This window comes from Myotis daubentonii, chromosome 1 (assembly GCF_963259705.1).
Source record: "Myotis daubentonii chromosome 1, mMyoDau2.1, whole genome shotgun sequence".
NCBI classification, from domain to species: domain Eukaryota; kingdom Metazoa; phylum Chordata; class Mammalia; order Chiroptera; family Vespertilionidae; genus Myotis; species Myotis daubentonii.
Window position 1 is genome coordinate 5,247,554 of NC_081840.1, and position 27,566 is coordinate 5,275,119.

The 27,566-nt window shown below is 46.0% G+C and overlaps 2 protein-coding genes across 7 annotated transcripts in view; one reads left to right on the forward strand and one right to left on the reverse strand.

The window, feature by feature from the left end:
• SETD3 (SET domain containing 3, actin N3(tau)-histidine methyltransferase) overlaps positions 1-9,926 on the reverse strand; it is a 59,389-nt gene extending 49,463 nt beyond the window's left edge. The window contains exons 1-2 of one of the 3 annotated variants that reach the window (XM_059686170.1): positions 9,903-9,926; positions 1,487-1,596 (exon numbers count right to left, since the gene is read on the reverse strand). In XM_059686170.1, the coding sequence (XP_059542153.1) occupies positions 1,487-1,589 (103 nt within the window). In that variant the 5' untranslated portion in view covers positions 1,590-1,596; positions 9,903-9,926. Of the gene's footprint in view, positions 1-1,486; positions 1,597-7,390; positions 7,537-9,632; positions 9,762-9,902 lie in introns of those variants that run through there. The other 2 variants (XM_059686165.1, XM_059686161.1) reach the window with 2 other exon arrangements.
• Positions 9,927-10,230: 304 nt separating this feature from the next.
• CCNK (cyclin K) lies at positions 10,231-27,530 on the forward strand. 4 transcript variants are annotated; one of them, XM_059686175.1, is made up of 11 exons: positions 10,231-10,346; positions 15,337-15,585; positions 16,245-16,326; positions 17,750-17,881; positions 19,727-19,832; positions 20,329-20,386; positions 21,106-21,275; positions 21,635-21,909; positions 22,764-22,797; positions 25,960-26,031; positions 26,415-27,530. In XM_059686175.1, the coding sequence occupies exons 2-11, from the start codon at positions 15,389-15,391 to the stop codon at positions 27,035-27,037; spliced, it is 1,749 nt and encodes a 582-aa protein (XP_059542158.1). In that variant the 5' UTR covers positions 10,231-10,346; positions 15,337-15,388; the 3' UTR covers positions 27,038-27,530. The 4 variants fall into 4 exon arrangements, with proteins under 4 accessions (XP_059542158.1, XP_059542164.1, XP_059542167.1 ...); XM_059686181.1 differs by lacking the exon at positions 10,231-10,346 and adding an exon at positions 10,472-11,087; XM_059686184.1 differs by lacking the exon at positions 10,231-10,346 and having other exon boundaries at positions 15,446-15,585; positions 16,226-16,326.
• The last annotated feature ends 36 nt before the right edge of the window (positions 27,531-27,566 follow it).

A 27,566-nucleotide genomic window follows, 5' to 3' on the forward strand; every position in this document is an offset into this window, starting at 1 on the left:
CAAACATTTCACATCCATGTGTAAGGCGCTATATTAAGCACTCTGGGGGAGTCACAAAAAGAGCCGGCACAGTCACTGCTAAAAAAGAAGCTGAGATTCTACAGCAGGACCAGAACTGAAGGACCAACACCCGAGACCCAGGCAGGCGTTTCGGAAGGCTATGCACAGGGCACCCACCCAACCTGCCAACAGCCCCTTCCTTTTTAAACAAGTGTATCAGTTTAAAGAGAGAGCCCTTCCCATGCCCCTGCTAAACCTCCTGGCCCCCTTTGTTCCCCAAGGAAAGGAGTGTATGTGGTAAATAATTAACAACAGCTATATGCTGGCTCATAACTATTAAGTCTGACCAGTCTTATACATTTTTCCATCCACAGATACTGGCTGAGGCCCTGGAATACAAGACAGAGCCTGTCCTCAAGCTGCCTCCAGGCTAGTGGGGGAGACAGGCGGTAAGCATTTATTTAGTGCATCACTGCTCTGTGGAAGGCCCACGTTGCTCTTGGGTGGGAGGGGGATTTAGGTGTTCATGGGAGCATTCAGGGAGGGACCCAACCCAGACTTGGCTGCTGCCTGTTTGTCAAGGAGAGAAAACCAAATTTTTATTTGGGGTTTGGGCTGTCACATAATCTATAATAATAAAAGCATAATATGCTAATTAGACCGGACAGCCAAACAACCTTTGGGACATCCTTCCGGATGACCTTCTGGAAGAAGCCGGAGCTTCAAGGGCCAAGCCCCTTGCACGAATTTCGTGCATCGGGTCTCTAGTCTAAACATAAGGGGCAAAGAAAATGATACAGATGTAATTAGTTAATAGAGTGACCACAGCTAAATTTGAAATATACATACTACCAATTTAAATTTACAATTAAAAAACAAGTTACTAGTTTATACTAACTTAGTAAAGCAAGATATTTAATTTCCCTGAACCAACAACGCATGACATCAGCATGTGAAAATAATCACTGATCACTGAAAAAGGTGAGCCATCTTCGTAAGGAAGCCATGCCAAAGGCGTGCTCTCTGAGAGGCATGCTGCTCGCCCTGGGCTTAACAGCCCATCACCCACCCTCACGTGCCCTAGCTCACATGGTCCTCATTACACTCCCAAGGCGGTCTTTATTTACTGAGAGGAACACTGAGAGCCAGAGGGGTTCAACTGGTCTGAGGCCACACTATTAAAAACAGTTGAGATTGTTGCTGTCTGCGGGTGCCCAGGGAAGCCTACGTTCTGGGCCTGTGCCACAGAGGTTTCACATTCAGTATGTCAGCCAGGCTTCGTTATAGTCACACGGTCCCCACAGGTAGCAGCAGCTCCATTTTACAGGTGGGGAGACTGTGAGGTAGGAGGTACTGTAACTTGCCCAGGTCACATGTCTAACTTCATGCTTCAGGGGACAGCTGATGTTCCCAAGCAGCCCTGCAGATGCAGGAGTACAAACCACACGCCCCACAGAAAGGCGGGAAGGCCAAGAGCACAACTTACTCTGCAGCAGTTCACTAGTCAGGTTCAAGGTTTCCTTTGGTGACACACTTGCTGTAGCACCAGTGCCTGATTTTTGTGTTTTTACTCGACTCTTCTTACCCATTTTTTGACTGCAAAGAAATGAAAAGACAAAGTATTACATTTCCAAAGAACAAAATCAAGAAATAAAACAAACTTTAAAGACGATAAAATGCATACTCAATTATTATTTAAATCCCTAATATGCAAGTGGCATCTGTAATCAACAAACACTTCTGACCAATATGATTCTTTTACGTATAATCCGAGTAGTGGAAGCGGGTCAGGAAAAATAAGATAAAGTGCATTTAGGGACCTTGCCTGATGGTTGGGGTGGTGGGGAGGGAGAGTACTGGATGCTTATTTAACCCATTTTTACAAAGTATAGTTCACACATACTGAACAGACAGAGATGGAATTCAGCTGCGTGAGGTTTCTTTTTTCAAAAATTCTAAATGGGAAGGATGTATATTTGTATTTTTCTTCAGTTGCTTTCAACGAAACAAAACTAGAATAAACATTTTTGATTACACTTATTTGGCAATTTATCTGGGAAATCTTAGCACAAACCCAGCATCTGCTTTTTTTCAATGCATCCAACTTTACAGCTGGATTGACTGAAGGAGAGCATGGCCCCCTACCTCAGGCACCCAGCTGTAAAACGTGCTTGAAGGGAGTGTGAGAGCCTGCCTAATCTTTGTGTAGGAAGAAAAGAATCTCACTAAAATACTTTGCAGGCCATTAGGATCAGATTACTGCATTCTGAATTAAAAGCACAAATTATAGGATGATGGTTTAGGAAAATGAAAGCACTCCCCGACTGAAAAGTATTTAACTGTGTGATGTTTTCTTCTCTCCTACAGGAACTGATAAAGTATATACAGCCTTCACGTTGCATGGTACCATGCTAACTGAAACTAGTGTGTATCAGAAATGTGTTCTCACTTTGCACGGTGGCAGGGACTAACAGTACAGTCAAGCCACACTCATTTTTACCAGTTTTAGTGGCTAACACCCATCATTCCAATCTCTATCAAAGGGGGTCCTAAAGAGCCACAACTCAAAAGTACCAAGAAGTCAAGGCAAGCAGGCAGGCAAGAAGGTGGAATTAATTTCAACTCAGGAGGTAATTAAGTACAAAGATGAAGGTAGACCTATACATTACATGTAAGTGCCTTGAAATCTTCATACAGAATAATTTGGGCTGTCATACAGATAGAAATAGGTATACATATATCCAAACTTGATGTTGTAAAAAAATACAGATGTTTCTTGCTATTTTCCACTAATTTACACAATTTTAGCGATACTTAAATTTCTGATTGACTTTTTGATACATTAATGATTTTAGTTTTATTTTTTTTAAATATATTTTATTGATTTTTTACAGAGAGGAAGGGAGAGGGATAGAGAGTCAGAAACATCGATGAGAGAGAAACATCGATCAGCTGCCTCCTGCACATCTCCCACTGAAGATGTGCCCGCAACCCAGGTACATGCCCTTGACCGGAATCGAACCCGGGACCCTTCAGTCCGCAGGCTGACGCTCTATCCACTGAGCCAAACCGGTTTCGGCTGATTTTAGTTTTAAACTGCTGTTGTATTAAGTTGTAAATACACTTAAATTAAAATGAGGTTCCTATTTAAAGGAAGTTGCAAAAAAAATACACCTTTCATAAAGCAAAGAATCATGTGGTATCATGAATACTAGTAATCATTTCCTATAATATCTTTCTGATAGGGAAAAAGAAAACTGGGAAGTATAAAGGAATAGCTGTATCTATCAAGAAATTACCTTGAAACCACCCACATTTCTCCAATACAGATTCCAGAATTATGGAATTTCACGTTTGGAAGAGACCGTTGGAGTTACCTGTGCTAAGCCTCAACCCCGCAAATGTTTAAAACGATGACGTCTGATGTGATGTGGCAGCGAGTGCTGTCGAAGTGCTTTGCTAACCACTGTCAAATTCCCATCTAAAAGCCCTGAGAGGGGCAGGGCAGAGCCTGTCATCCCTAACAGGTGCATCACCTCAGGTTCAAGTGGCAGAAGCAGGCAGAGACCCAATGTTCTGAGGGGTGTCCTGGCTCCCCACACACCTGCTGCTCCTCACCTCCGAGGTAGTCTCAACCTGGGAGTCCTGTCCTACACTGTTGGAAAATTCACTGTTCCCTTCACCTGTCCCAATTCTGCCTTAAACGAGAAGCCACTCTTTAAATTTTTGAAGACAGCTTTCTGTGCCCTCCAGAGCCTTCTCGTCTCCAGACTTCACATGCCCTCAAGACATACTTCTCAGAAGTGGACAAAGCCACTTAAAAAAAGTATATTGTTCACTGAAGTATAATATATCTAAGTCAACAAAACCTTTCAGATGTGCTCTGAGAGGGGCACAGTGCAGTGGGACTGCTGCCTTCCTGGAACTCAATTCAGGGAAATTTTACTAATATAACTGCAGCTGTAGGTATACTACTGCACTAGCTTTTCTACAAGCCAAGTGAACAAGTGAAGGCATTCCTTCATTCAGTGCACATTCCTTGAGTATCTCATTTGAAATGCAAAGGTGAGTGAGAGGTGGTCCCACAGCCTTTGGGATAAAAATGGTAGTCAACTAAAATCTTTTGTTACATATACTGATCTTCGGCAAGACCGATGTGCTATGTTAACTGAGTTTTTGAGCCTAAACACAAGTATTCATGCTAAGTTTCATGCTATCTGTTTCTAGGCTATTGGAACTATGTCATCCCTGCCACAGAGTCCTCCTGCAGGTCCCCAGCATGGCTGCCTTGATCAAAACTGTGTCATTTGGGCATTTACTATATTAGGAGCTGAGGTAAGCATTTTATACAATAGATGAAGATAGAGACTATGCCCACTTTACAGATGAGAAAAGTGAAATTTAGGGAAATTAATTAACTTTATGAAAGGTGACAGACTCAGGTGGTGGCACAGTCTCACAGCACACCTTGATGGCAAACTTTACTGATTATTTCATGGATTCGGCTCAAAACCAACCCACTTACAAGGGTCTAAAAGTGTGTTGTCATTTCTTAAATTCAAAATAACAGTATTCCTTTAGAGCAGTGGTTCTCAACCTTCTGACCCTTTAAATACAGTTCCTCATGTTGTGACCCAACCATAACATTATTTTCATTGCTACTTCATAATGGTAATGTTGCTACTGTTCTGAATCGTCATGTAAATATCTGATAGGCAGGATGGTCTTAGGCGACCCCTGTGAAAGGGTCGTTCAACCGCCAAAGGGGTCACGACCCACAGGTTGAGAACTGCTGCCTTAGAGTGAAGGTTTTTCTCTCTTCAGCCTTTAAAAGTATGGGAACATTTTGCTGGCTTGCTCAAATACACAGGAGTGGCCTCAGCTTAAATGTGGAATGGGAGCAAAACTTCCAAATGAGCTTCCGCCCAATCCCAGAGAGCCCACGTTCACCTTTGCAAGGCCACGGTCTTGTCACGGACGGAAAAACTGCAGAAACCACTTCAGTAACCATGACATGGAACGATACTAAAGCATTACACTCAGCAAACGAGAAACCTTATTAGTCATTAGTAAACACGTTATGGTAAAAGCGACATTAATGAGTCTTTTTCAACACTAATCCTACCTAACCTTCTCTTAATTGTGCTTAACAGAAAACTATTGGTACTAAAGTCATGCCCTTTTACTGAGATTGAAACCTTAAAACCACATAGTCATAGAATTTTTTAGACCTTCTCATGCTCTAACAAATTGTATCCTAAAAGTGTAGAGTGAAACACAGGATGGGGGATAGGTAATAAGCCTAAAATACTGCACATTTATTAAGAGCTCCATGCAGATACCTGATTATTTACGTTCTCTAGACAATTCTCCAGCTCTTCAAAAACAGTGAAAGCATTTCTTCCAGCTCAGTCCCTCTGCCATCCCCTCCCTCTGTACCCCATCACTGAGCCTGGGCGTGTGAAATTGTTCTTTTGCTTGATAAACAGTATCCCTCAGATCTCTTTCAAATTTTTCACTTCGGTGTGTCGCACTTGTCTTCCACTGTCAGCTCTTAATTAACTTTCTTTCTTGAGAAAGAATTCTAGTCTTAACTTTGATATTGAATTTTATATCATTTTGAATCATTTTTCTTCCATTCAAACCTATTTCAGTTGAAATGATCAATACCTTACCTTACCTCTTGTTTTGCGATCTGTTTATTTCCAAAACCTGGAGGAAACTCCCCACCTGGAAATCTGTCTACCCAGCTAATCTCGGTTTGAGTTACTGGGTGAACTTAACAACAAAAAGCAGGACTTCTAATCTTGCCAATTGTGCTAATTAAGCTTTTTTCCTTAAACCTAACAAGTAATATATATTTTTTTACAGCTTCAACTCTGGGGAGGGAGGGGAAGCCACATGCTAACCTGACAAGCTCAGGGAAGGCCTGCATGGCAGTTTTGCAAACTTAAAAAGACTTAAAGTAACCACAAAGGATGGTCTGAAATTAAAGCTTTAACTAAAAGCAGTTATGGTGGGTAGCCATGTCCTAGGCCGGTATTTTCCTGACAAGGTCAATTTTTACCTTAACTGAGCCTACTATCTTTTTGCATCTAAGATAACATACCTATGAAATGTAACTTCCCTTTTTCCTCGACCTCTGGGCCACAACCAAATGCCCTGGGCGCCAGGACAGGAGACCATAAATTCCTTCATTGTTAATGTTATCATGTTAATTGTAGACTGCTAACTATCCTGCACCCACCTAAGTATGTGTCTATCATTTTACTTTTTATCCAATCCCAGAGGTTTCCCCGCTTTGCTTTCTCCCACCTCTAATTTATCACCAGTGGATTTCATGTAACCCACCTACATCCCCTCCTTTAATTGCAATGTATAAAAATAGATTTAAAAAACTGCCATTCTCTGAAGCATTATCCCAATCCGTTGAGATATTGCTTCCCAGCAACTGTCGACAGTTTGGCTCAAATAAACTCACAAAAATTCTTTACAGGTTTGAATGTTTTTACATTAACAACTCCTTTGTAATAGAAAAATGTATTACGTGTATTAATATTTTGTTAGTGTTTTTACTCTGAGAATAAACATGTGATTTAACTATATTTGCAGATCAAAATATTTAACATCTCCAAGTAGGAAAAAGATTTAAAAAAAATTTCAATGTACAGAAGTCAGTTTTGCCAAATAAGATACACCTGTAAATGCAACAAAAGTGAAAACCAGCAAAATTCAAAAGCAAGGAATCCTTAGTCTCTCTGATACTCAACTGCTAAATATGACTCAGGATGAATGGGTACCCAAGACAAACACTTCTATGATAGTAGCAAGAGAAAAAAGATGCACAGCAAATCAAAATATTGGCCCAAACAGAATGGTAGCTAATTGAGAAAGCAAATAACTGGCCACAAGCAACTTCTACAATAACCTAAGAATACAGATATATTCACTAGGGTGTTGAAAATGTTTACTGCCATTGTAATAAATGGTTATTTCTCTGGGGGGGAACTAAATCTAGGCTCCATTCCCAGGATTTAGGAACAAGGAGAGGAAACTCGCTGAAACTCTTCCTCCCCACTCCCAACAGAAGCACCATGCACAGCAGCCAAGGACAGACAAACCAGTTTCTAAAGATAAAAATCCTTCCAATGAAAGATAGTCATCAAACTACACGCAATAAAGGACAATATTATTAGTCACATTTCTAAATGCTACTTCAGATTAGTGATAAGATAAAGACTTTGTAATTCAAACATTTTAAAGGACTTGAAATACTTCAAACTAAATTGACATCTAGTAAAAAAAAAAAAAAAAAATGTAACCCTAAACTAGCAGATAAGACTTTTTACTCCTACTTTTACTAAAATCCCACACAGCATGAGCACAGTACCTGGTTTTCACTGACTTCAATCATCATCTAGGAGCAAGCCTCAGTTGTGCTAATGTTGATACTTTCCTAGCTGTCATCTCCTTTGTCATTCTCGTCTAGATATTAAGGAGGCCATTCTCAAAACAAAAACCTTAAGTTGATCTTCAGAATGGAAGAGTATCTGCATACAACCTTCAGTTTCCTCACTTCCCAGTGGCCTCTAAAGGGAAGCTTTAATTGTCATTTAAGATGCGGCCTGAATGTTCACCACAGGAAGAGAAAGCAGCTCCACAAAGTTCCGCTCTTCATGACAACCTTAGTGTAAGGCAGCGCAGAATGGGCAGAGCGGGACAGAAACTCCCACTTCCACAGCACATGCGGCCATAAATGTTGTCTCAACCCTTCAGTCCACCGTCATTCCTATCCCAGGAGAAAAGCACTGAGAGAAGTTAGGGTACAGAAGAGAGGAGCAGCAGTAACCATCCCACTCCTTCGGGCTGGAGTTTCATTTCCGATAGTAACTTACAGTTACGAATAGAGAGAAAGCAAGGCACACGGGAAGGGGTAGCAGGAGGCTGAACACCGAGGAGGTTTGGGTCTCAATAAAGAGACGGTTCTGTAGCTGTTGGAGAACTCAGCTCTGCACACTACTTTCTTGGGAAAGAGGAAAACTCCTCCTTAACTTGCTGGAACCTGACCAAAATCCCAATCACAGCAGCCCCTGGGACTCGCTTGGGAAGGCGGGGCTGCACGCACGGTCGCCACACGCACAGACAAAATCCATCGCGGCTCAGGAGTCTGACAAAATATTAACCGCGGAGCGGAAAGCTGCTTTTACTCTCGAGTTCAATGTACTCACGTAGGAGAGCAAGAGAAACCTCCCCGAGATTATTACCGCTTAGTTCAGTTTTGAAGTGACAGTGGGGTCACTTTTGAGAAGAACATGGGGGGTGGGGGATGTTTACCCCTGGTCACATCCACACGGGCCAGCGCCCACTTCCGAGCCATGACAAACGCACAGCACCGACCCCAGCCCGGCTAGGGGCAGCCCGCGGCCACCAGGAGAGCTCTCCGGGGCTTCTTAAAAGCAAAGCTGGCCTGTCGGCACCCTGCAGGGGTGGTTTTGCTCTGGAAACAATGCCGCCTTCGTTTGGGGGGAAAAAAAAAAGCAAAACCATACCCTTCGAGCCCGCAGGGTTTCTCAACCTGTGGGTCGCGACCCCTTTGGCGGAGGAACGACCCTTTCACAGGGGTCGCCTAGGACCATCCTGCCTATCAGCTATTTACATGACGATTCAGAACAGTAGCAACATTACCGTTATGAAGTAGCAACGAAAATAATTTTACGGTTGGGCCGCCACAGGAGGAACTGTATTTAAAGGGCCAGGAGGTTGAGAACCGCTGCTTCAAGGGATCCTAAACCTGTCACCTCATGGCGGGGGGGGGGGGGGCTCCCGCAGCAAGCGGCGCCTGACACGCCACGGGTGGCCTCCTTTCCCCGGGTGGAAACGGGAGAGGCAGAGCTGCACCGCCGGGCTGGAGCCGCGGGGAGGGAGAGTTCCGCGCCGGCATGACAAACTCCACGGCACCGAATTCTTCTCCCTAGTAGGGCACGGAGCGTGTGGAAGATGGCCAGGGCGCGTGGGAAGGGAGATGACCTATTTTCAACCACTGTTTTTATTAACTGGAAAGTGAGGGAGAGACGCGGGGGGTCTGGTCCCCGGGCCGGGCGGCCCCTGAGGTCGGGAGAGAGAGGAACAGAAAAGCCGCCCAGCCTTCACCCCAGCAGCCGGGGGACGACGGGAAGGAAGGAAGCGAGAGCGAGAGCCGGACGCACGCAGAGCCCAGCCGCCCGGCGCGAGCGAGAGGGGCCTGGGCCCCACCCGGTGGGCGGAGAGGGGCCGGGCGCTCCGGCACCTGCTGCCGCCTCGGGGGCGGGCGGAGCGGGGACGGCAGCGTGAGGCGCCGGGGAACGACGCGGGGCAGCGGCGAGCGCGCCCAGGCCCCGGCAGGGCCGGAGGGCAAAGGCCAAGCGGCGCCCTCCGACCCCGCCGGAACCCCGCGCCCGCCCGCCCCTGCAGGACCGACGGCGCACACCAACGCCCCGGCACCCCGGGCCCAGAGCTGCGAGCGAGGCGCGGGCTGGACCTCGGCCGAGGGACGCCGGCCGGGGTGGGAGGCAGCCTCGCAGCACTCGGGAGCGACCGCGGGAGTCTGCCCCGCGGCGGGTCGTGCGCGCGGAGGGGACGCCGCCGGCACTCACCTGCCCGCTGGCCTTCACGCAGCGGCACCGGTGCCACACTCCGGCCCAAACCCACCGTCCACCTCGACCAAGCCCCAGGCAGCAGCGGCGACAGAGACGGCGGCAGCGGCAGCCGGACGGGAGGGGCGGGACGGCGGCTTGAGACAGCCCCGCCGCCGCGGTCCAACCCGGCTCCGCCCGCCCCCAGGCCCCGCCCCAGGCCGCCGCCGCCACCGCTCATTGGCCCAAAGCTGAACGCATGGGCGCGGTTCCGCCCCATCGCTCCCCTACCGTTTTGCTCGGGCTCCTCCCCAGCCATTGGGCCTGCCGGCTCCTGGAGCCTCAACTGTCGGCACAGCCCCCTCAGCTCCGGGGCCACAATTGGTGGAACTGTGCCACGCCCGGACGCTGATTGGAAGACTGGCTCTTGGGGCCCCTCCTCTCGCGCCCAAATTCCGTTAGCACGTTCGGTTGCTACCGAACTTCCTTAGCCCCGGGAGCGGGACCAACGGGAGTGGCCCTCTGACAGGCTCCTCCTCCTTCGGGGAGGGGCCTGAAAATGACTGGCTGTTCTTTCCTCCGTTGAGAGCTCTGCTTTCTTCTGATTGGTTGACAGGTGCCTCCGTGTTTTCCGGCGCCGACGCGGCGCAATGACGTACTCCCCGACATCCTACGTCCAAAATGGCCGCGATCGGCAAGGAGAGACGTCGCTGAGGGGCTTACCGGAGGCAAGGGGTGAGTACCCGACGGACCGCGGGCAGCGCCACCCCCCTCCCGCGTACCTAAAGGTCTGAGTAGGGCAGGTCCAGCTGCCTCCACCCCCTAGTGGAGTCTATCGTCCCGGATACCGCCTCCCCTCGCTGCCCCCTATCAGCTCGAAGTTAGCGGGCGATGGCGGGGCTGCGGGACGGAATTCGGGAGAGGGTTTTGAGGCGCAAGAGCGGAGGAGAAAGGCCCTCGCGCGGCCTAGCACAGGGTAGCGGGCCTCGCCCAGAGCGGCGGCTAAGGTTTGGGGACTTCGTAGCTGGTGGGGAGAAGGGGCGGGGTCTTAGCACGCGCGCGCTCCCGCAGCCCGGGACTGCCCGCATCTTCCCAGCTCCTTGGGGGTCTCCGTCCCAACTTGGCCAGGCTGAGGCCCGGGCGCCGCGCACACCGGGGTGCTCCGACCCGGGGGTCTGGAGAGGAAGGAGGACCAGGCACTTCCGCGTCCGGAGTCGCTCTCGCGGAGACCTGGTTCTTGCGGACCCTGTCCTGGGCCGGTGCGGTTGGGTCCCGAAGGAGATGTTCTTTGGGGAGTTGCGGCGTCCGTGCAGAGGTCCTCCAGCTGTTCTCACCAGCACAGAGCGCGGCGGTCGGCTGCGCTCCTAAAATGTGGGTTGCCGGTTCAATGGAGCTTTCGCTCCCTCCACCCGACGTTAGGCGCGGCTTCCACCAGTAAGAGCAGCTCCTTGCGCGTGGCCCTTCTGTGTTTGTAAGGTGAGCCTGCTGGTGTCTGCGTTTCTTGCTCGGAGGCGCTCTGGAGAGGGGCCCAGCACAGCGCCCTGCAGTTGCAGGCGCTCGTTAGAGCAGCGGTTCTCAACCTGCGGGTCGCGACCCCTTTGGGGGTCGAACGGCCCTTTCACGGGGGTCGCCTAAGACCATCGGAAAACACATATATAATTGCATATTGTTTCCGTGATTCATCACTATGCTTTCATTGTGTTCAATTTGTAGCAATGAAAATACATCCTGCATATCAGATATTTACATTACGATTCGTAACAGTAGCAACATTACAGTTATGAAGTAGCAACGAAAATAATTTTATGGTTGGGGGTCACCACAGCATGAGGAACTGTATTAAAGGGTCGCGACATGAGGAAGGTTGAGAACCACTGCGTTAGAGGTTTGTGCGAACGGGGTAGAAGGAGAGAGCCTCCAGGGGCTTGGGGTCCCATCCTGGAACCCTGCGTGGCGTACATATAGCACGCTCCCTGTTTTGCAGAATGAAGAGTGAACGGGTGAGTGGTAGACATTTCGGCTAAGATTGTATTACTAGGATGCTTGCCTATTAAGTAATTTTGACTGTAAATTACGTAATTATCCAGGACTCTTTGTTTTTTGTATTTGTCTGTTGTGTGTGTGTGTGTGTGTGTGTGTGTGTGTGTGTGTGTGTTTCAGAATGACAACCACAGGTATCTAATTTTGGGTTTTATTTTCTTTTGTCTCATTTTGATTATATATATTTTTCAAACATATTAGCTGACTTGTGCATAAGCATGTTCAACGTTTGTTTCATTTTAGAAATGGAGATTGCACCAACAAGCAATAATGAAATGTTATAATTGTTGAGATGCTTACATGTTATTTTATTTTAAGCACATTTTTATTGATTTCAGAGAGGAAGGGAGAGGGAGAGATAGAAACACCAATAATGAGAGAGAAACATCGATTGGCCGCCTCCTGGACGCCCCCGCCCCCCTGGGGATGGAGCCTGCAACCCAGGCATGTGCCCCTGATGGAATCAAACCCAGGACCTTTCAGTCCGCAGGCCCACGCTCCATCCACCCAGCCAAACCACCTAGGGCAAGATGCTTACACTTTAAATGCCACTTTCAAAAAATTGAATATCATAAAGAAAAAAATGGTCATAGTTTTGGCCTACAAAATGAGCTACAGTCGTGCACCCCATAGTGACATTTTGGTCGAAGATGGAACACATATACAAAGGTGGTCCCGTAAGATTGTAAAATTCCCGTTGCTAGTGACCCTGTAGCTGGCATAATGTCATAGTGCAAGTTAAGTGTTGGTAGTGATGCTGGTGTAAACAAATCTGAACTGAAAGTCATATAAAAGTGTAGCATGTACAATTATGTACAGTATGCAATACTTGCTAATGATAATAAATGACTATGTTACTGGTTTATGTATTTACTGTTGTGGAAGCTAAAAGAATTAATACTTTCCCTCCCACCTTCTAAGTTCTTATAGCTGGGCCAAAAATTAAATGAACAGAGACAAATTAACAGGAGAAAGTAAAAATTTTAATACATGCATATGGGGAATTCACTCACATCGGCATGAAAATTCCAAAGATGGGGAGGCAACATTGGGGAAAATGTGGGGACAAGATATTAGATTTCAGAAGTGAGAATGGGCTGAGGAAGAGCAGAACATACATGGCAGGCAGGAAAATCCTTGTGGGTGACTCAAAAACAGTGGGACACGGGGTACCTAGCTTACAGACCCTGCCCAAAGCCTCTTATTTACCATGTTCAGTTCAGATTGGATTAAGGCGACATCGTAATCCTCCTTCCTTCCTGAAGCAGGTTTTTCTGTCTGAGTCTCTTGGGCAGGAGAGGGAGAAGGGACAGAGGTTCTTTCTTGAGTCCTGTTCCTTAATAACCAGCTTAGAACCTATGTCCCAAAGAAGGCAGCTTCAGTGTGACCAAACTGTGGTTTCCTTCACTGTACTCTGCTTTTACTCTACGTTAGATGTACTGTTTCTCGGAAAAGGTACTGTATGTTGGGTTACACTGGCAGCAGCCTCATACATCTCGTGTTGACTGTGTCTCTTGATTGAATCATTTTCCTTCAAAGTACAATTAATGATAGAAAACTGGAGTCTTATAAATATCTCAGACCTGTTAGATGGCTCTCAGATGCTGCAATTTTTTAATAATCTATTTAAGAATCTTGTCAGACAGCAAAAAGAGTTTGTGAATACTTGGATACTCAAACCAGCAGAGCCTCAGGTCACTGAACATAATCTCTTCCTATCCTGGTCAGCACAGGTAAATATGTACACTGGATGAGGTCTAATTAGATGGATTTATATCCATTCAAGTTACCAAACCTAGAATGTTGGTTCATGAGTGGATGTCAGCCTGAATGAAGAGAGGTCTTTAGAGATAGACTACAGATCTCTGGTCTTGCTCTTTTTCTGATTAGCACTTTTTTATTACCAAATTTGAATATGTGAGGCATGCTTCTCAAATTAATAAATGTACTCAAAACCTGTAGTTAACATGTTAAATGACACAACAAGTTTTTAAAGGCTAAAATAATAGGCCCAAACTAACAAGATATAGATTTACCAGGAATGATTAAATGTACAGAAACCCAGTTGTCCACGTTGGAGATGAAGAAGGCCTACCTTGACAAAAATGGTTCTAGGGCATAATGTTATGTTTATAGAGGAAGTTAGTGTCCATTTGAGGAAAGGCAGTATCTTAACCTAATGACAAACTGTGGCTCTGCCATTTGCTAGTGGTGTGAATTGGGCAAGTTGCTTCCTGTCTCACTAGCTCCGTTTTCTCAGTGATAAATTGTGAGGATAAGAAACCAACTTGCAGGCATGCTGCAACTCAGTGGCCCCTCATTGGACATGTTGAATATTAGTAACCTCTCATCCCATGTGTATTACTCCAGTCATATAAAGAATATTGTTTTTCATTTGGATGCTAATATTTTAGGGGGAAATCTTGAAACACTAAAAATTATGTGGAGGAAGTGGGATGTTTGCCCTGGAGAAGAGAGGGAATGTAAAAACGATCTTCACATATTTGAAAGATAGTCAGTAGATAGGGCAAGTTATTTTCAAGGAGCTAAGTGGGAACTCTAGAGTTGTTGAAAGGTAGATTTAATTCACTCCTTATTCTGTGCCATCTATGTACCAGATCTAGGGGGTGAACAGAACAGACCTCAAAATTAATATAAAATTAATACAAGAATGAATGTTTGCCTAGCTGGTGTGGTTCAGTGGTTGAGCATTGACATATGAACCAGGAGGTCAGGGCACATGCCCAAATTGTGGGCTCAATCCCCAGTAGGGGGCGTGCAAAAGGCAGCCAGTCAAGTATTTTCTCTCATCATTGATGTTTCTCTCTCCCTCCCCCTTCCTCTCTGAAATCAATAAAATATATATATGTATATATATATATATATTTTTTAAAGAATTCATGTGAATACCAGTTATTGATACTCAGCAGTGCTATAGGCTGCCGGGTAAACTGTTGCAGTTCCATTAATGAAAGTGGCCAAATGAAGGTTAGTGAGTGACCAAATATTACTGTTTAGAGGGAATGTCTGTACTGTGTGAAAAATCAAGTAATGACCTTTACTGCCATTTCCACCTTGTAAGTATCCATAATTCTAAATGTTTAAAACTGAATTTAACCTCTCATCATGTAAAGTGAAATATCAAAGGCACATTCTTGAAAGATGTTGCTAAAATGCCTTGACATGCTGCTTGTTTATGGAGAGATTTTTACTTTGCGGAGCTCATCAATCTCTCCGTCTTTCACAGTAATCATGAACTGCCAATGAGAAAATTTATGACTTTAGGGTCTTGTGAAAAAATAATGGGAGTGTAATAGGGAATAGGGTTATAGAACTGAAGTAAGAACTTTTCAAGGGGGGTGGAATATTTAGAGGACTGTTTCCATTCTATCCACGTACATTTATTTTCACTGCATTTCCGTATCTGAGTGGGATTGGTTCCAGGACTTTCTGTGGATACCAAAATCCATGGATGCTCAAGTCCGTTATTATTCGGCACAGACAATGTGTACAAGTGTTTTAATTGGCTTTGGAGCTCAGCTTGGGGTTTTAACTGCCAATCAGTAATGTTTCTGTGGGAAATTTCGATCCAAAATCAGGTACCATCTGTAATTCTAGATTGCTTCAATGATTGGGATTGCTTCACATGGGTATCCCTTTCCAACTTTCCTTCTCTTTCTCATAGGATCCTAACATTTTCAGAGAATCTTTTGAAAAGAACAAGTCTACTTCAATAAATGAAGGAGAATAAAGAAAATTCCAGCCCTTCAGTAACCTCAGCAAACCTGGACCACACAAAACCATGTTGGTACTGGGATAAGAAAGACTTGGCTCATACACCCTCTCAGCTAGAAGGACTTGACCCAGCCACTGAGGCCCGGTACCGCCGAGAGGGGGCTCGGTTCATCTTTGATGTGGGCACACGTTTGGGACTGTATCCTTATCTCTTTGGAATCTGTTTTAGGCTTCCCACTGCCAACACAGAATTAAATTAGATACTATTGATAAAACATAGTAATAGCTCTCAGCCAGTGTGGCTTAGTTGGTTGAGCATTGTCCCATGCACCAAGAGATCTCTGATTTGATTCCCGGGTTTCGGGCATAGTCGCCAGTAGGGGGCAGGAGGCAGCTGATAATGTTTCTCTCCTTGATGTTTCTATCTCTCTCTCTCTCTTCCTCTCTCTCTCTCTCTAATCAATTTTTAAAACGGAAATCTTACCTTAAATAGACATATAGTAATATCTCTGTACTAAAATCTTTGTTGACTAATGTTATTTCTGATTAGCTTGGCTCTTTGGGGGTTTTCGGTTTCCTATTTTTCATTTAAATGTGTAGACTTAGCCATTGAGCAAGTGGCCACCAGGAGGAAAACAGCCCCCAGTGATCACAGTTGAGGGATGGTGAAGCCTGGCCTTGTTCATAGTGTAAACCCGCCTTGCCGGGGCGAATTCTGGTACAGAGATTCCCATATGCCTGCTTTGCCACTGATGGTGTTTACTTTACCACTGACTTGCTTGCTATTGTTTTAGTTTTTCCACATTTAACTAAAAACAATAACAATTTCTTGACTAAAGTCCTTAACCAGAACAACAGACACTATGATACCCTGGCAACTGGAATAATTTATTTTCATCGCTTCTATATGTTTCATTCCTTTAAGCAATTTCCAAGATATGTAAGTATTTACATTTTATTTTAATTCTCTATCACATGTAATTATTTCCACACAGTTCAGTGAACTAATTTAATCTATTTTTATATTTCCAGAAAGTAGTCATTTTTACATAGAACATACTATGTATAAACAAAATCAAGTTTGAACTTTGTGTGTGATTTTTTGTTTTGTTTTTTTCATTTTTTTAATTAACCACATTCAGATCCTTTTATTTAGCCTGATATGGACACAGTCATATTGCACTTTGTGTGCAAGTTTACTTCCCTGTTACCTTTGCCAAGATAAATTTGGGCTTATAATTGAGACCCAAAAAAGGCCAAGAAGGAATAAAAATGTTTCAGGCCCTATTGCTCATTCTGCAGTTGTTCCTTAAACATGCACTGTCTTCTGCTCTGTGGGAGACTCAGACAGGGAGCCTGCCTCAGTGCTTTTAGTCCTGAGGTGTGACGTACAAAATCTATGGGAGAGGGGAGATCATAGGAGAGGTGCAGAAGGAAGGCTGCAGCTTCAAGGGAGAGATTAATGCATGGGGGAGGGATCAGGGAATATGCTAGGGAGGAGGTGCCAGCAGTAATTAAGCCCTGACTATAAATGTGAGATGGGACAGAGCAGTGATCCCGCAGAAACTAGCGTGACAAAGACATGGAGGAACCATGTGGTGAGTACCAGCCCGGCTAGGAGGTTCCGTTGGCAGGAATGGAATGGGGGCCCTGGGTGGAAAGGTAGACTGGGTCAGACCATTGTGAGCATTGAACTCCAGGCTCGGGTGTTAGACTTCAATAGGTAAACTGAAGTGGTCGAAGAGTTTCATAAAGAAGACGACAGAATTAGACTTAACAGGAGGTCAGTCTGTTGGGGTTTTTCCTTTAGCTACGATTTTCCTTAGTTTTGTACACAAGTGCTAGAGGAAGGACACTGTTTCAGTCAGCGTTGTACCCCTGGCACAGAGTCTGACACCTAACGATGAGGATTCTGTGGAGGGTCAGACATTCAGGAGAGATGAGAGTAGGCAGAGAAAAACTGGAGAGAGAGCAGTGAGACCACCTCAGTGATGTGGGAACTGGACCAGGTCCAGGCAGCGTGAGGGGAAGGAAGGACAGCTGGGCACTGGCACAGACATGGACTCCACCAGACATGCGTTTAGCTGTGTTCTTTTTCTGGAACAAAGATCACAGTGTGAAAAGAAAATTTGTGTCTGTGGGTTTTTTCCTTTCTGGCATCTACTTTGTTTACATAACATGTTCTTTGGAAAATTAAATTTAAAATAATTTATGGGGCCAAATTGGGTGTGTGTGTGAAATTTCCTTTGAGCTCCTTGTGAATAAGAAAGGGGAAGTTAGGAGAGTGAAGGTCAAAAATGTTTGCTTGTGTTTCTGTGTGAGCTTTGAGAACAGTATCTCAGGAACTTTTGTCTTCCTTTTAGGTAACAGGAGCTTGTTGTCTCTTTCTGGCTGGGAAAGTAGAAGAAACACCCAAAAAATGTAAAGATATCATCAAAACAGCTCGTAGTTTATTAAATGATGTACAATTTGGCCAGTTTGGAGATGACCCAAAGGTAAGAATCATAACTGCCTGCCTTTAAATCTTGGTTCCTTGTGGTAGCATTAAGATGGAAGGTCCTGCCGGGCTGGTGTGGCTCAGTGGTCGACCTCTGAACCTATTACGGTTCGATTCCAGGTCAGGGCACATGGCCGGGGTGTGGGCTCGATCCCCAGTGGGGCATGTAGAAGGCAGCCGATCAGTGATGCTCAGCATTGATATTTCTAGCTCTCTCTCTCCCGCTCCCTTCCTCTCTGAAATCAATAAATAAATATATATATATATATATATATATATATATATCCTATATAATAAAATCCTAATATGCAAATAGACCAAACGGTGGAACGGCCGGCAGAACGACAGGTCCCTATGACACACACTGCCCCCCAAGAGGGAGGCGACCGGAGGCAGCAGCAATCGGGGCGGGGACAGCCAGCAAGTGCCCCGCTGCTCATCTCTCACAGAGGGAGGGGACTAGCAGCAGCAATTGGGAGGTGGTGCTGGCCAGCAGGCAATGCCAGGCCACCAGCCAAAGCGGGTGCCAGCAGGGGCCCCCCGATCACCCCACCCACTGGTCGCCCCACAAATTGGCCCTGATTGCTGGCCAGGTCTAGGGATCCTACCCTATATATTGGGAACAGTGTCTTAGATTTAAAAATTGAAACCTGGCAAGGCTACTCTAACTAAAAAACAGGATGATTCAGCAGTGACATGCATGGACTCTGGCTTGCACATTTTGTGGTCAAGCCCTGATTCTGACACTTATAACTGTGACAAAGCCAATTACTTTTCTCTGCTTCAGTTTTTCCACCCATAAGATGGGGAAATAGTACTACTGCCTCAGAAAGATCATGTTATGTACTACTTCTTATAATTAGGGCCAAAAAAAATCTAGCTGCCCATACAACAGCAAGATGCCTTTCACCTGTATGAAAAGTATGGTCACTGGTACGTGCAGCATTCCAGATTGCGAGAGGGCAGGCCGGGCTGAGGGACACCCCCCCCCCCCACCTTGTGCATGAATTTCATGCACTGGGCCTCTAGTATATATATGTGTGTGTGTGTGTGTGTATATATATATATATATATATATATATATATATATATAATTTTTTTTTTTTGGAAGGATAGAGGTCCTTGCCCTAGTCAGTTTCTCAGTGGTTAGAGCATTGGCCCTTGGACTGAAGGGTCAGTGTTCAATTCTGGTCAAGGGCATGTACCTAGGTTGCAGATTTGATCCCCAGCTCTTGTGTGGAGGCAACCAATCAATGTGTGTCTATCTCTTCGCCTCCCTTCCACTCTAAAAATCAATGGAAAAAAATATCCTTGGGTAAGGATAGTGCCAGTGCTCTGCGTACATGTATCTGCATTGCATGTGCTGTGTGTCTTTTGCTTCCCAAGAATGGTGGGAGGAATTGACATTTGCAGCTATTCTCAGACACCCAGAGATTGCTATTGGTTATACCACCCATCCTGTCTTTTCCCCACAACCCCTGCTCATGTCAGGAAATGGTGTTAAAATAATTACATACATGACTTAGTTATGTTCTAAAAACACCACTTTCAGCCCCGCTGGCATGGCTCAGTGGTTGAGAATCGACCTATAAATCAGGATGTCCCGGTTCGATTCCTGGTCAGGACACATGCCCAGGTTGCAGGCTCAGTCCTCAGTGGGGGATGTGCAGGAAGCAGCTAATCAATGATTCTCATCACTGATGTTTCTATCACTTTCTCCCTCTCCCTTTGAAGTCAATAAAAATATATTTAAAAAATAATAAATAGAAAAGTTCACTTTTTAAATACTGATTTAGACCTGTGTCTAAAACTACAGCCCCAACACTTATTATTTTATTTTTAGGAAGAAGTAATGGTTCTGGAGAGAATCTTACTACAGACCATAAAGTTTGATTTACAGGTAGAACATCCATACCAGTTCCTACTCAAATATGCAAAACAACTCAAAGGTAAGAAAAAGTTATTAAAAGAACTTTTTTATTCTGAAACCACGTCTTCATCATCGTTTGATGACACTGCGATTTTGCTTAAAAGAGGAAAGCAGAAAATTCGGTGTGTGAAGTACCTGGGCTATAACTTACCTAGACAGTTCAATATTGTGGCTGTTAGTACTGTTTCCTTTTGTGTATAAACAGATTCTGTTATCCAGTTGCCAAGTGGTATGAGACAGGAAAATGAGTCAGAACTTTTTAAATAACCTAATAAATTCGGCCATGGAGCCAGGCTTCCCATAAACGGTGGCTCTCAGCATAGGGCATGTGGAGAGAACAGAGGTGGGGCTTGGACCCACTCGCTTGTCCTTGTCTCCCATGCGGAAGCTCTTCGCTGTGTATTGGAATGATGCTGAGGGTACCTGGGCTTTATATGAGTACTTGTTGCTTCTTGTGCTGCTGCTTTATTTTCTTTCCCTACTAATTTACCTTTCCCCCCTCCCCCCATTTCTAGGTGATAAAAACAAAATTCAAAAGTTGGTTCAAATGGCATGGACATTTGTAAATGACAGGTACATATACTCAAATGTTGATTTAATTACAGTTTTTTAACAAACTATAGACATGATTCCTGAAAGTATAGTCTTTAATTATAGTGTTTTTAAATACCCAGGGACTTCATATGTCACTTTACCCAAACCCCTACTTTATATCAAGGAAACTGACTTGACCCAGCTTGAGGAGCCAGTGAAGGGCAGAGCTGGGGCCAAAGTCCAGGTCTCCTGTTCCCAGCAGAGGCAATACCCTGCCATGTCATGGTGATGCAGGATCCTGAAATCTTATCTCCAGTTTGAAACATAAATCTAAAACAATACCCCGGAGAGTTTGGACAACTAAGTACTGAGAACCCTTTTGATTCTGCAAAAACACAAACACCATATGGTGTCATGGTTTTAGGTCCTTGATGTTCTAGAGCCCAGGGATCTAATGGGGAACAAAGTGCCTGTGAGTGGAGTTGTCGCTGTCGGGAGAAACAGTTTGAAGAACATAAATCATTTTTACTTGTATTTCATGGCATGGCAATTTTTTAATGGGCTGGGATTCTGATTCTTTAAGGAACATTTTTTAAGTAACTGTGGTTAAAATAACTTATTTTTATACTTTATTTGATGGTGTTTAGAGAAGGATAAGCAAATTGCCATTTAGATGCAGCATCTGACTTTCATGCATTGAGTTAATCACAAATGTTTGTTCATCCAAGTGAAGTCGCCTCTTTTTCCTGTTGAACTAGTCTCTGCACGACCTTGTCACTGCAGTGGGAACCAGAGATCATAGCAGTGGCAGTGATGTATCTCGCGGGACGTTTGTGCAAATTTGAAATACAAGAATGGACCTCCAAACCCATGTATCGGAGATGGTGGGAGCAGTTTGTGCAAGATGTCCCTGTGGATGTTCTGGAAGGTACTGGGCATGCCAATCATTCTGTGAGGGTGTTCCATGTTGGGATGGTGCTGCCCTGAGAACGTGATTCCTGAACAGATTTCCCGATCGGCCTGCATAAACTTTTCTTCAGAAGCATATCTGTGATTAACATTTCAAATGTAATATCCACTCTTTCCAAGCAAATCGTTTTGGTGACCTGAAAATACCCACCAGTGCTGTGCACAGCAGAGGCAGGGTGAATTCCAAATAGGATTTTGACATGTTGGTCCTTGTATGAGAATCGTGGCTCAAAGGGAAATGGGCTGGCTTATTTTTCTAGGTAAAATTTTATTTCAAATATCCATCTGTGGTAAATGTAATTGTCGCCTATCATTTAGATATCTGCCACCAAATCCTGGACCTTTACTCACAAGGAAAACAACAGATGCCTCATCACACGCCTCATCAGCTGCATCAGCCCCCATCGCTCAACCCCACACCACAAGTGCCACCAGTGCCACCGTCACAGTCGGCTCCAGGCCCTGAACCACCGCAGCCCCCACAGAAGGACCCGCAGCCATCAACCCAGCCGCCACCACCGCCACAGCAAGTCCAGCAGCCCAAGAAACCGTCCCCACAGCCTAGTCCCCCCCGCCAGGTGAAGCGAGCCACGGTGAGTGGCCAGATTGGCACTGGGCATGGTCAGCTTTCCCGGTGGCAGTGCCCCACCTGAGCACATTCTTATTTCTAAGGGATTTCACGGAACACTAAAAATCGCTATCAGACTGCATGTCTATGGGGAGCGTGAAAACTTCCGTGGTCAGAGGAGAGGCTCTGTCCTCCCCAAGCTGCTGCTGCCTGTGTCACCTCCGACAGGGCCCAGAGTGTCGTTTCCGCCTCTGTACCCTGCTGGAATGGGTGTAACCAGGTCCCTCTGACCCTGTAGTGTTTGTATTGATTTTTTACAGAGAGGAAGGGAGAGGAATAGAGAGTCAGAAACACCGATGAGAGAAACATCGATCAGCTGCCTCCTGCACATCTCCCACTGGGGATGTGCCCACAACCCAGGCACATGCCCCTGACTGGAATCGAACCTGGGACCCTTCAGTCTGCAGGCCGACGCTCTATCCACTGAGCCAAACCGGTCAGGGCTGTAGTGTTTGTATCTTTAAGTGACAGTATTGGTAGAAATTTCTCCCAATGGTGGCAGCCCGGCATTTGCTGTTACTCAGTCCTTAGAAGAAGCCATGCAGGATATATAGGTATCAGCCAACTCTGTGATCAAACAGGGCAGTGTGCTAGAGGCCTGAGACTCAGTGTTCAGAACTGACACAAGGGACTATTTCCGGACAGGGAAAGGGGAAGGAAGCGGAATGGTGCTCTGCAGGTGGCAGGTTTGCCCTGCAAGTTAAGCCAACATGGTTTTGTGTGAGGCCACATTCTGTCGCTGTGATTTCATACCTGGTTCATCTGTTTTTCTCACTCTTCCCGAGTCTGGGTTAACGGTTGTGTTTTCTTTTGCAACAGGTTGTTTCTCCCAAAGAAGAGAACAAAGCAGCAGGTAATTTGCAGTTCTGTTTTTTAGTTTTATATGTCTGCTTATCAAAACTTTAAATTCTTAGTCAACATGGTTTCTTTTCTGATTAGCTTGGCCTTAAAATTTAAAGACCCCATCACAAACTTGACCCACTCTGCCAGAAAACACATTGTCTTCTGTTTATCCCAACTCTATTTTGAGATTATATTTTGATGAAAGGTATCAATAACAATGTACTGAGTCGCATATATAAAATGTCATCATGAATGTAGGAGACCAGTTGCCACAATATATATTGTTAGATTAGTGGAGTGTGACACAGTAAAAACATGAAGAAAGTGAAGTGCCCTGGGTGTCCCCGTCCTGAACTCCAAGTGGCAGGATGGTGTGGAGAAAGGACTGCGTGGTGGGCAGGGTGTTGCCCAGAGAACCAACCACACGGCCAGCCCTGCTGCTGATGGCACCAGGCCTCTGTCAGATGCCTTTATATGGACACTAGAGGCCCGATGCACGAAATTCGTTCAAGGGGCTCAGCCCCGCCGCTGCCTCAACTTCCTCTGCCATGGTGGCTGCCTCTGCCTCAGTCCCCACTTCCCTCCCCTTCCCCCCTCCCCCCCTCCCACTGCCGCGGTTCATCCGGATGGTTATCTGGAAGGACGCCTGGCCTAATTAGCATATTATGCTTTTATTATTCTAGATATGTAGTAGAGCCCAGAGTTGGTTAATTTGTTTCTGTGTTGGAAGCAAATAAAGAGTGAGCAAAATCTGAAAGATTACAGAAGAGAAAGTGAGAAGCGTTTTGTGTGTCATTGCTGTTGTGCTGAGCTCTTTGAAGCACAGTGTCCACTTGTCTCTGTTGCTTAGTTCCATGGTAGGACCTCAGGGAATTATCTATGGTACTGTTGTCGAGATCTTCAAGTTAGAGTAAAGCTACGAGTTTCGCAGTATCTTTGGGGGAATGATGAGTTCAGTACAGGTAAATTTTTTTTAGTTCTGAATGAGCAAAAAGTGTGAGACACCAAAAAGCAGTTATATACCGTCATCCTGAGCTGATTGCAGCATCTGTTGGAGAGGTGGAGACAGCCAGTGGTGACCTTGGAGAAGAACTAGAGCTGAGAGCGGAGAGCCTGTAGGTCGAAGGAGTTAGATGAGCAAAGGAATTGGAAGTAAGTGGAGAGAGGAGTTTCCTGGAACAGGAAGAGCTGAAAGGGCATCCCTTCTGAGAGGACTGAAATGTGGTTGGAGTGGATGACAGCGCCTACCTACTTGGAGGGACCGATTTTGCATAGGCAGTGGGAGCCATGGGAGGTTGGTTAGCAGAAGCATGGCAAAGTCTGAGTTCATTTTAGAAAGTTTCCTGGCAGTAGTAATAGCACCGATGGTTGGGAATGGGAAGGACTTTGCCAGCATCTGGGTGAGACCTGGTGAGAGAAGAGTCAGAATGATGGCCAGAGGCCCAGGAAGGGAGGGTCAGACAGCCTGGAGGTGAGATCTGACTGAGCAGAACAGTACGTGCAAGTAGCTACAGAGGACTGACAGTGTGGCCCACTCCAATGGCCTGGTACCCTCAGTGCAAGTATACACCAGATTTCTGAGAGTTAGTAAGAAAAAGGAATGTAACTCTGGCCAGTGGCTCAATTGGTTGGGGCATCATCCCGTACACCAAAAGGCTACGGGTTCAGTTCCCAGGTAGGGCACATACCAGTATCTAGGTTTCTGGTTCAATCCCCAGTTGGGGCATATACAGGAGGCAACCAAACAATGTTTCTCTCTCACATCCAAGTTTTTTTTTCTCTTCTCCCCCCCCCCCCCAAAAAAAAAAAAGAATGCAGAGAAACTTATTAGTCAATTTTATGTTGATTATACATTGAAATGATCAATTTTTTAATATATCAAGTTAAATATTAAAATTAATTTTAACTGTTCTGAACATGGCTGCTAGAAAACTAAAAATTACATGGGTGGCTCTTGATATTTCTGTTGGACAGCTTTAGCTTGGCTGGCGGTGGGGAGGAGGTTGGAGGGAGAGCTTAGGTGAGAGGGATACCAGTCAGGAGATGGAGGAACAGGCTGCCTGCAAGGTGCTGGCTGCTGGATCTAGGGATGGGACTTGAAAGTCAGGTCCCCAGTTTTGGAGGTGAGATAGAAGCTAGAAACGTCGATTCATCCCCCTGATGATAAAGGGAGAGATCTCCCCACACCTTGAATCCAGCCTAAGTCTGAGAGAGGAAACCAAGAAAGTGATCAGCAATACCGGGGCAGAATCAGATCAGTGATGTGCACACCGGATGAAGTAAGTTTCGGAAAGGGCCAAAACATACAAACAAAAAGATGGCGTTCTTTTTCCATCCTGTGTGCACACCTCTACCTTTCTAAACAGAAGCCATTGGACTTGGTGTAGCTTTATCTGTGCGATTCAGTGTCGTCACTGGGGATGCTGGTCACATGCAGGTGTTCGACCCTGAAGGGTGGGCTGTGTCCTCTGCCCCAAGTGGCCCCAGCTTCTTGGCTTAAGCAAGTGCACTTAAGGTCGCTCTCCTCCAGTTCTCTAATGGTGACTTCTAAGGAGATGCCAAATGGAGCAAACATTTGTGAGAGAAAATAAACTGGAAATGCAACTAAACAAGAGTTAAAAGGTAGTGGTTTTCTGTGAGCATTCGGGGCCTTTCTCAGTGTTCTGTGTGTTAGCAAGTCACACTGGTCACGGAAGTGGTTCTGTGCAGCTCTCAAGTTGTTGGAAGGGCTTGCTTTGTGGAAAAGGGGATAGTGGGTTAGTTTCCTTTTTAGAGGGGAGGTAGGAGATCAGAGTTGTATTTGTTTTTTTTCTTTTAAAAGGATTAGTACATAATGATTCATCTTATTATTTTTTTTTATTGATTTTTAGAGAGAGGAAGGGAGAAAGAAACATTGATCGGCTGCCTCCTGCACTCCCCCTACCAAGAATTGAGCCTGCAACCTGGTCATGTGCCCTGGCTGGGAATTGAACTGTGACCTCTCAGTTCATGGGACAACGCTCAACCGATGAGCCAGGGCATGCTGATATAGCTGAGGCCTTCCTCAAGTACCCTTAAAACGTTCTTATCTGCTCTTTTTCCCCAAAGAAATTCCTGAACAGTCCGTTTTATTTTTACTATATGTTTATTACATGAAGAGATATGAGTGCTTTTTTAACCTTTTTCTTCGTAGAACCACCACCACCTAAAATTCCCAAAATAGAGACCACTCACCCTCCATTGCCTCCGGCCCACCCACCACCAGGTCAGTGTCTGCTGAGAGCTGTGGGGTGCCAGCTTTTCTACCTTTTTGAAGGGCAGGCTTGGGAGGTCTAAGGGAAAGTTTATAGAAGGGAGACTTTGCAGCCAAAATGTTAAAACAGTAACGACCAAGGATCTTTCAGAAAACTTTTACACAGATGTTTTGAGGATGTTGTAAATTCTAAGTATATTTGGTCACATCCAGAAATGCAGAACTACCCAGGAAAAGTGAGTTTAGAATCAATTTTAGGAAAACAGCCCTGCCAGTGTGTGAACATTGCCCACGTCTGGGCAGGTTGCTGTAGATCTCAGACAGACTCTGGTGCTGTGATGGGGTGGGGGTAGGGTCCGTGGAGCTGCTGGGCACTGACTGTCTCTCCACTGCAGACCGGAAGCCTCCCCTCGCGGCTGCCTTAGGCGAGGCTGAGCCACCAGGCCCTGTGGATGCCAGTGACCTCCCCAAAGTCCAGATTCCTCCTCCGGCCCACCCGGCCCCTGTGCACCAGCCACCGCCGCTGCCACACAGGCCACCGCCACCGCCACCCTCCAGCTACATAACCGGGATGTCCACCACCAGCTCCTACATGTCTGGAGAGGGTTACCAGAGCCTGCAGTCCATGATGAAGACCGAGGGCCCCTCCTACAGCGCCCTGCCCCCTGCCTACGGGCCTCCAGCCCACCTGCCCTACCACCATGTCTACCCCCCCAACCCACCCCCACCACCGGTGCCCCCTCCCCCAGCCTCCTTCCCCCCACCTGCCATCCCACCCCCAACTCCCGGGTACCCTCCACCTCCACCCACCTACAACCCCAACTTCCCGCCCCCACCCCCACGCTTGCCCCCCACCCATGCCGTTCCACCTCACCCTCCTCCAGGCCTGGGCCTGCCTCCAGCTAGCTACCCACCTCCATCTGTCCCCCCTGGAGGACAGCCACCTGTGCCCCCACCCATCCCCCCACCGGGCATGCCTCCAGTCGGGGGCCTGGGGCGCGCAGCCTGGATGAGATAACCTGATGCCTTTTTTCCCCTTTGTTTTTTTAACAAGTTTTTCTAGTTACCTTGAAGGGTAGTTGAAGTGAGGAAGCAGCAGGGTACCTTGTATAATGCTGGACAGTTGCAGTATGGGAAGACATGGACCAGGCCCGGGAGATGGATCAGATGGTCCTCCAGGCCCGGAGTGGGGACAGCCCCGGCAGTGCCCGGGCCGCCCGGCTGTGCTGGTGTCGGCTGAGGGCCGCGTCCTGCACTGGGTGACTATACTAGTGAAAATGTTAACCAGCCATATTGGCTCAATAAATAGCTTCCGTAAGGAGTGAATTTCCTTCTAGAAATCAGTGCCTATTTTTCCTGGATACGCAGTTTTAAACAGTCCAGTTCCATCTGAAGTCAAGCTGTCGTCATCACTTCCATTCCGTGTTCTCTTCCATGACACCCAGTCGCTCAGAAGCAGCTTTTTGATTTAGAGATATTTACATCTTTGTATTAAAGTTATTTTGAAGGGGTTGCCTGGTTGGATGGCTTTTTTCTTTTTCCTCTGG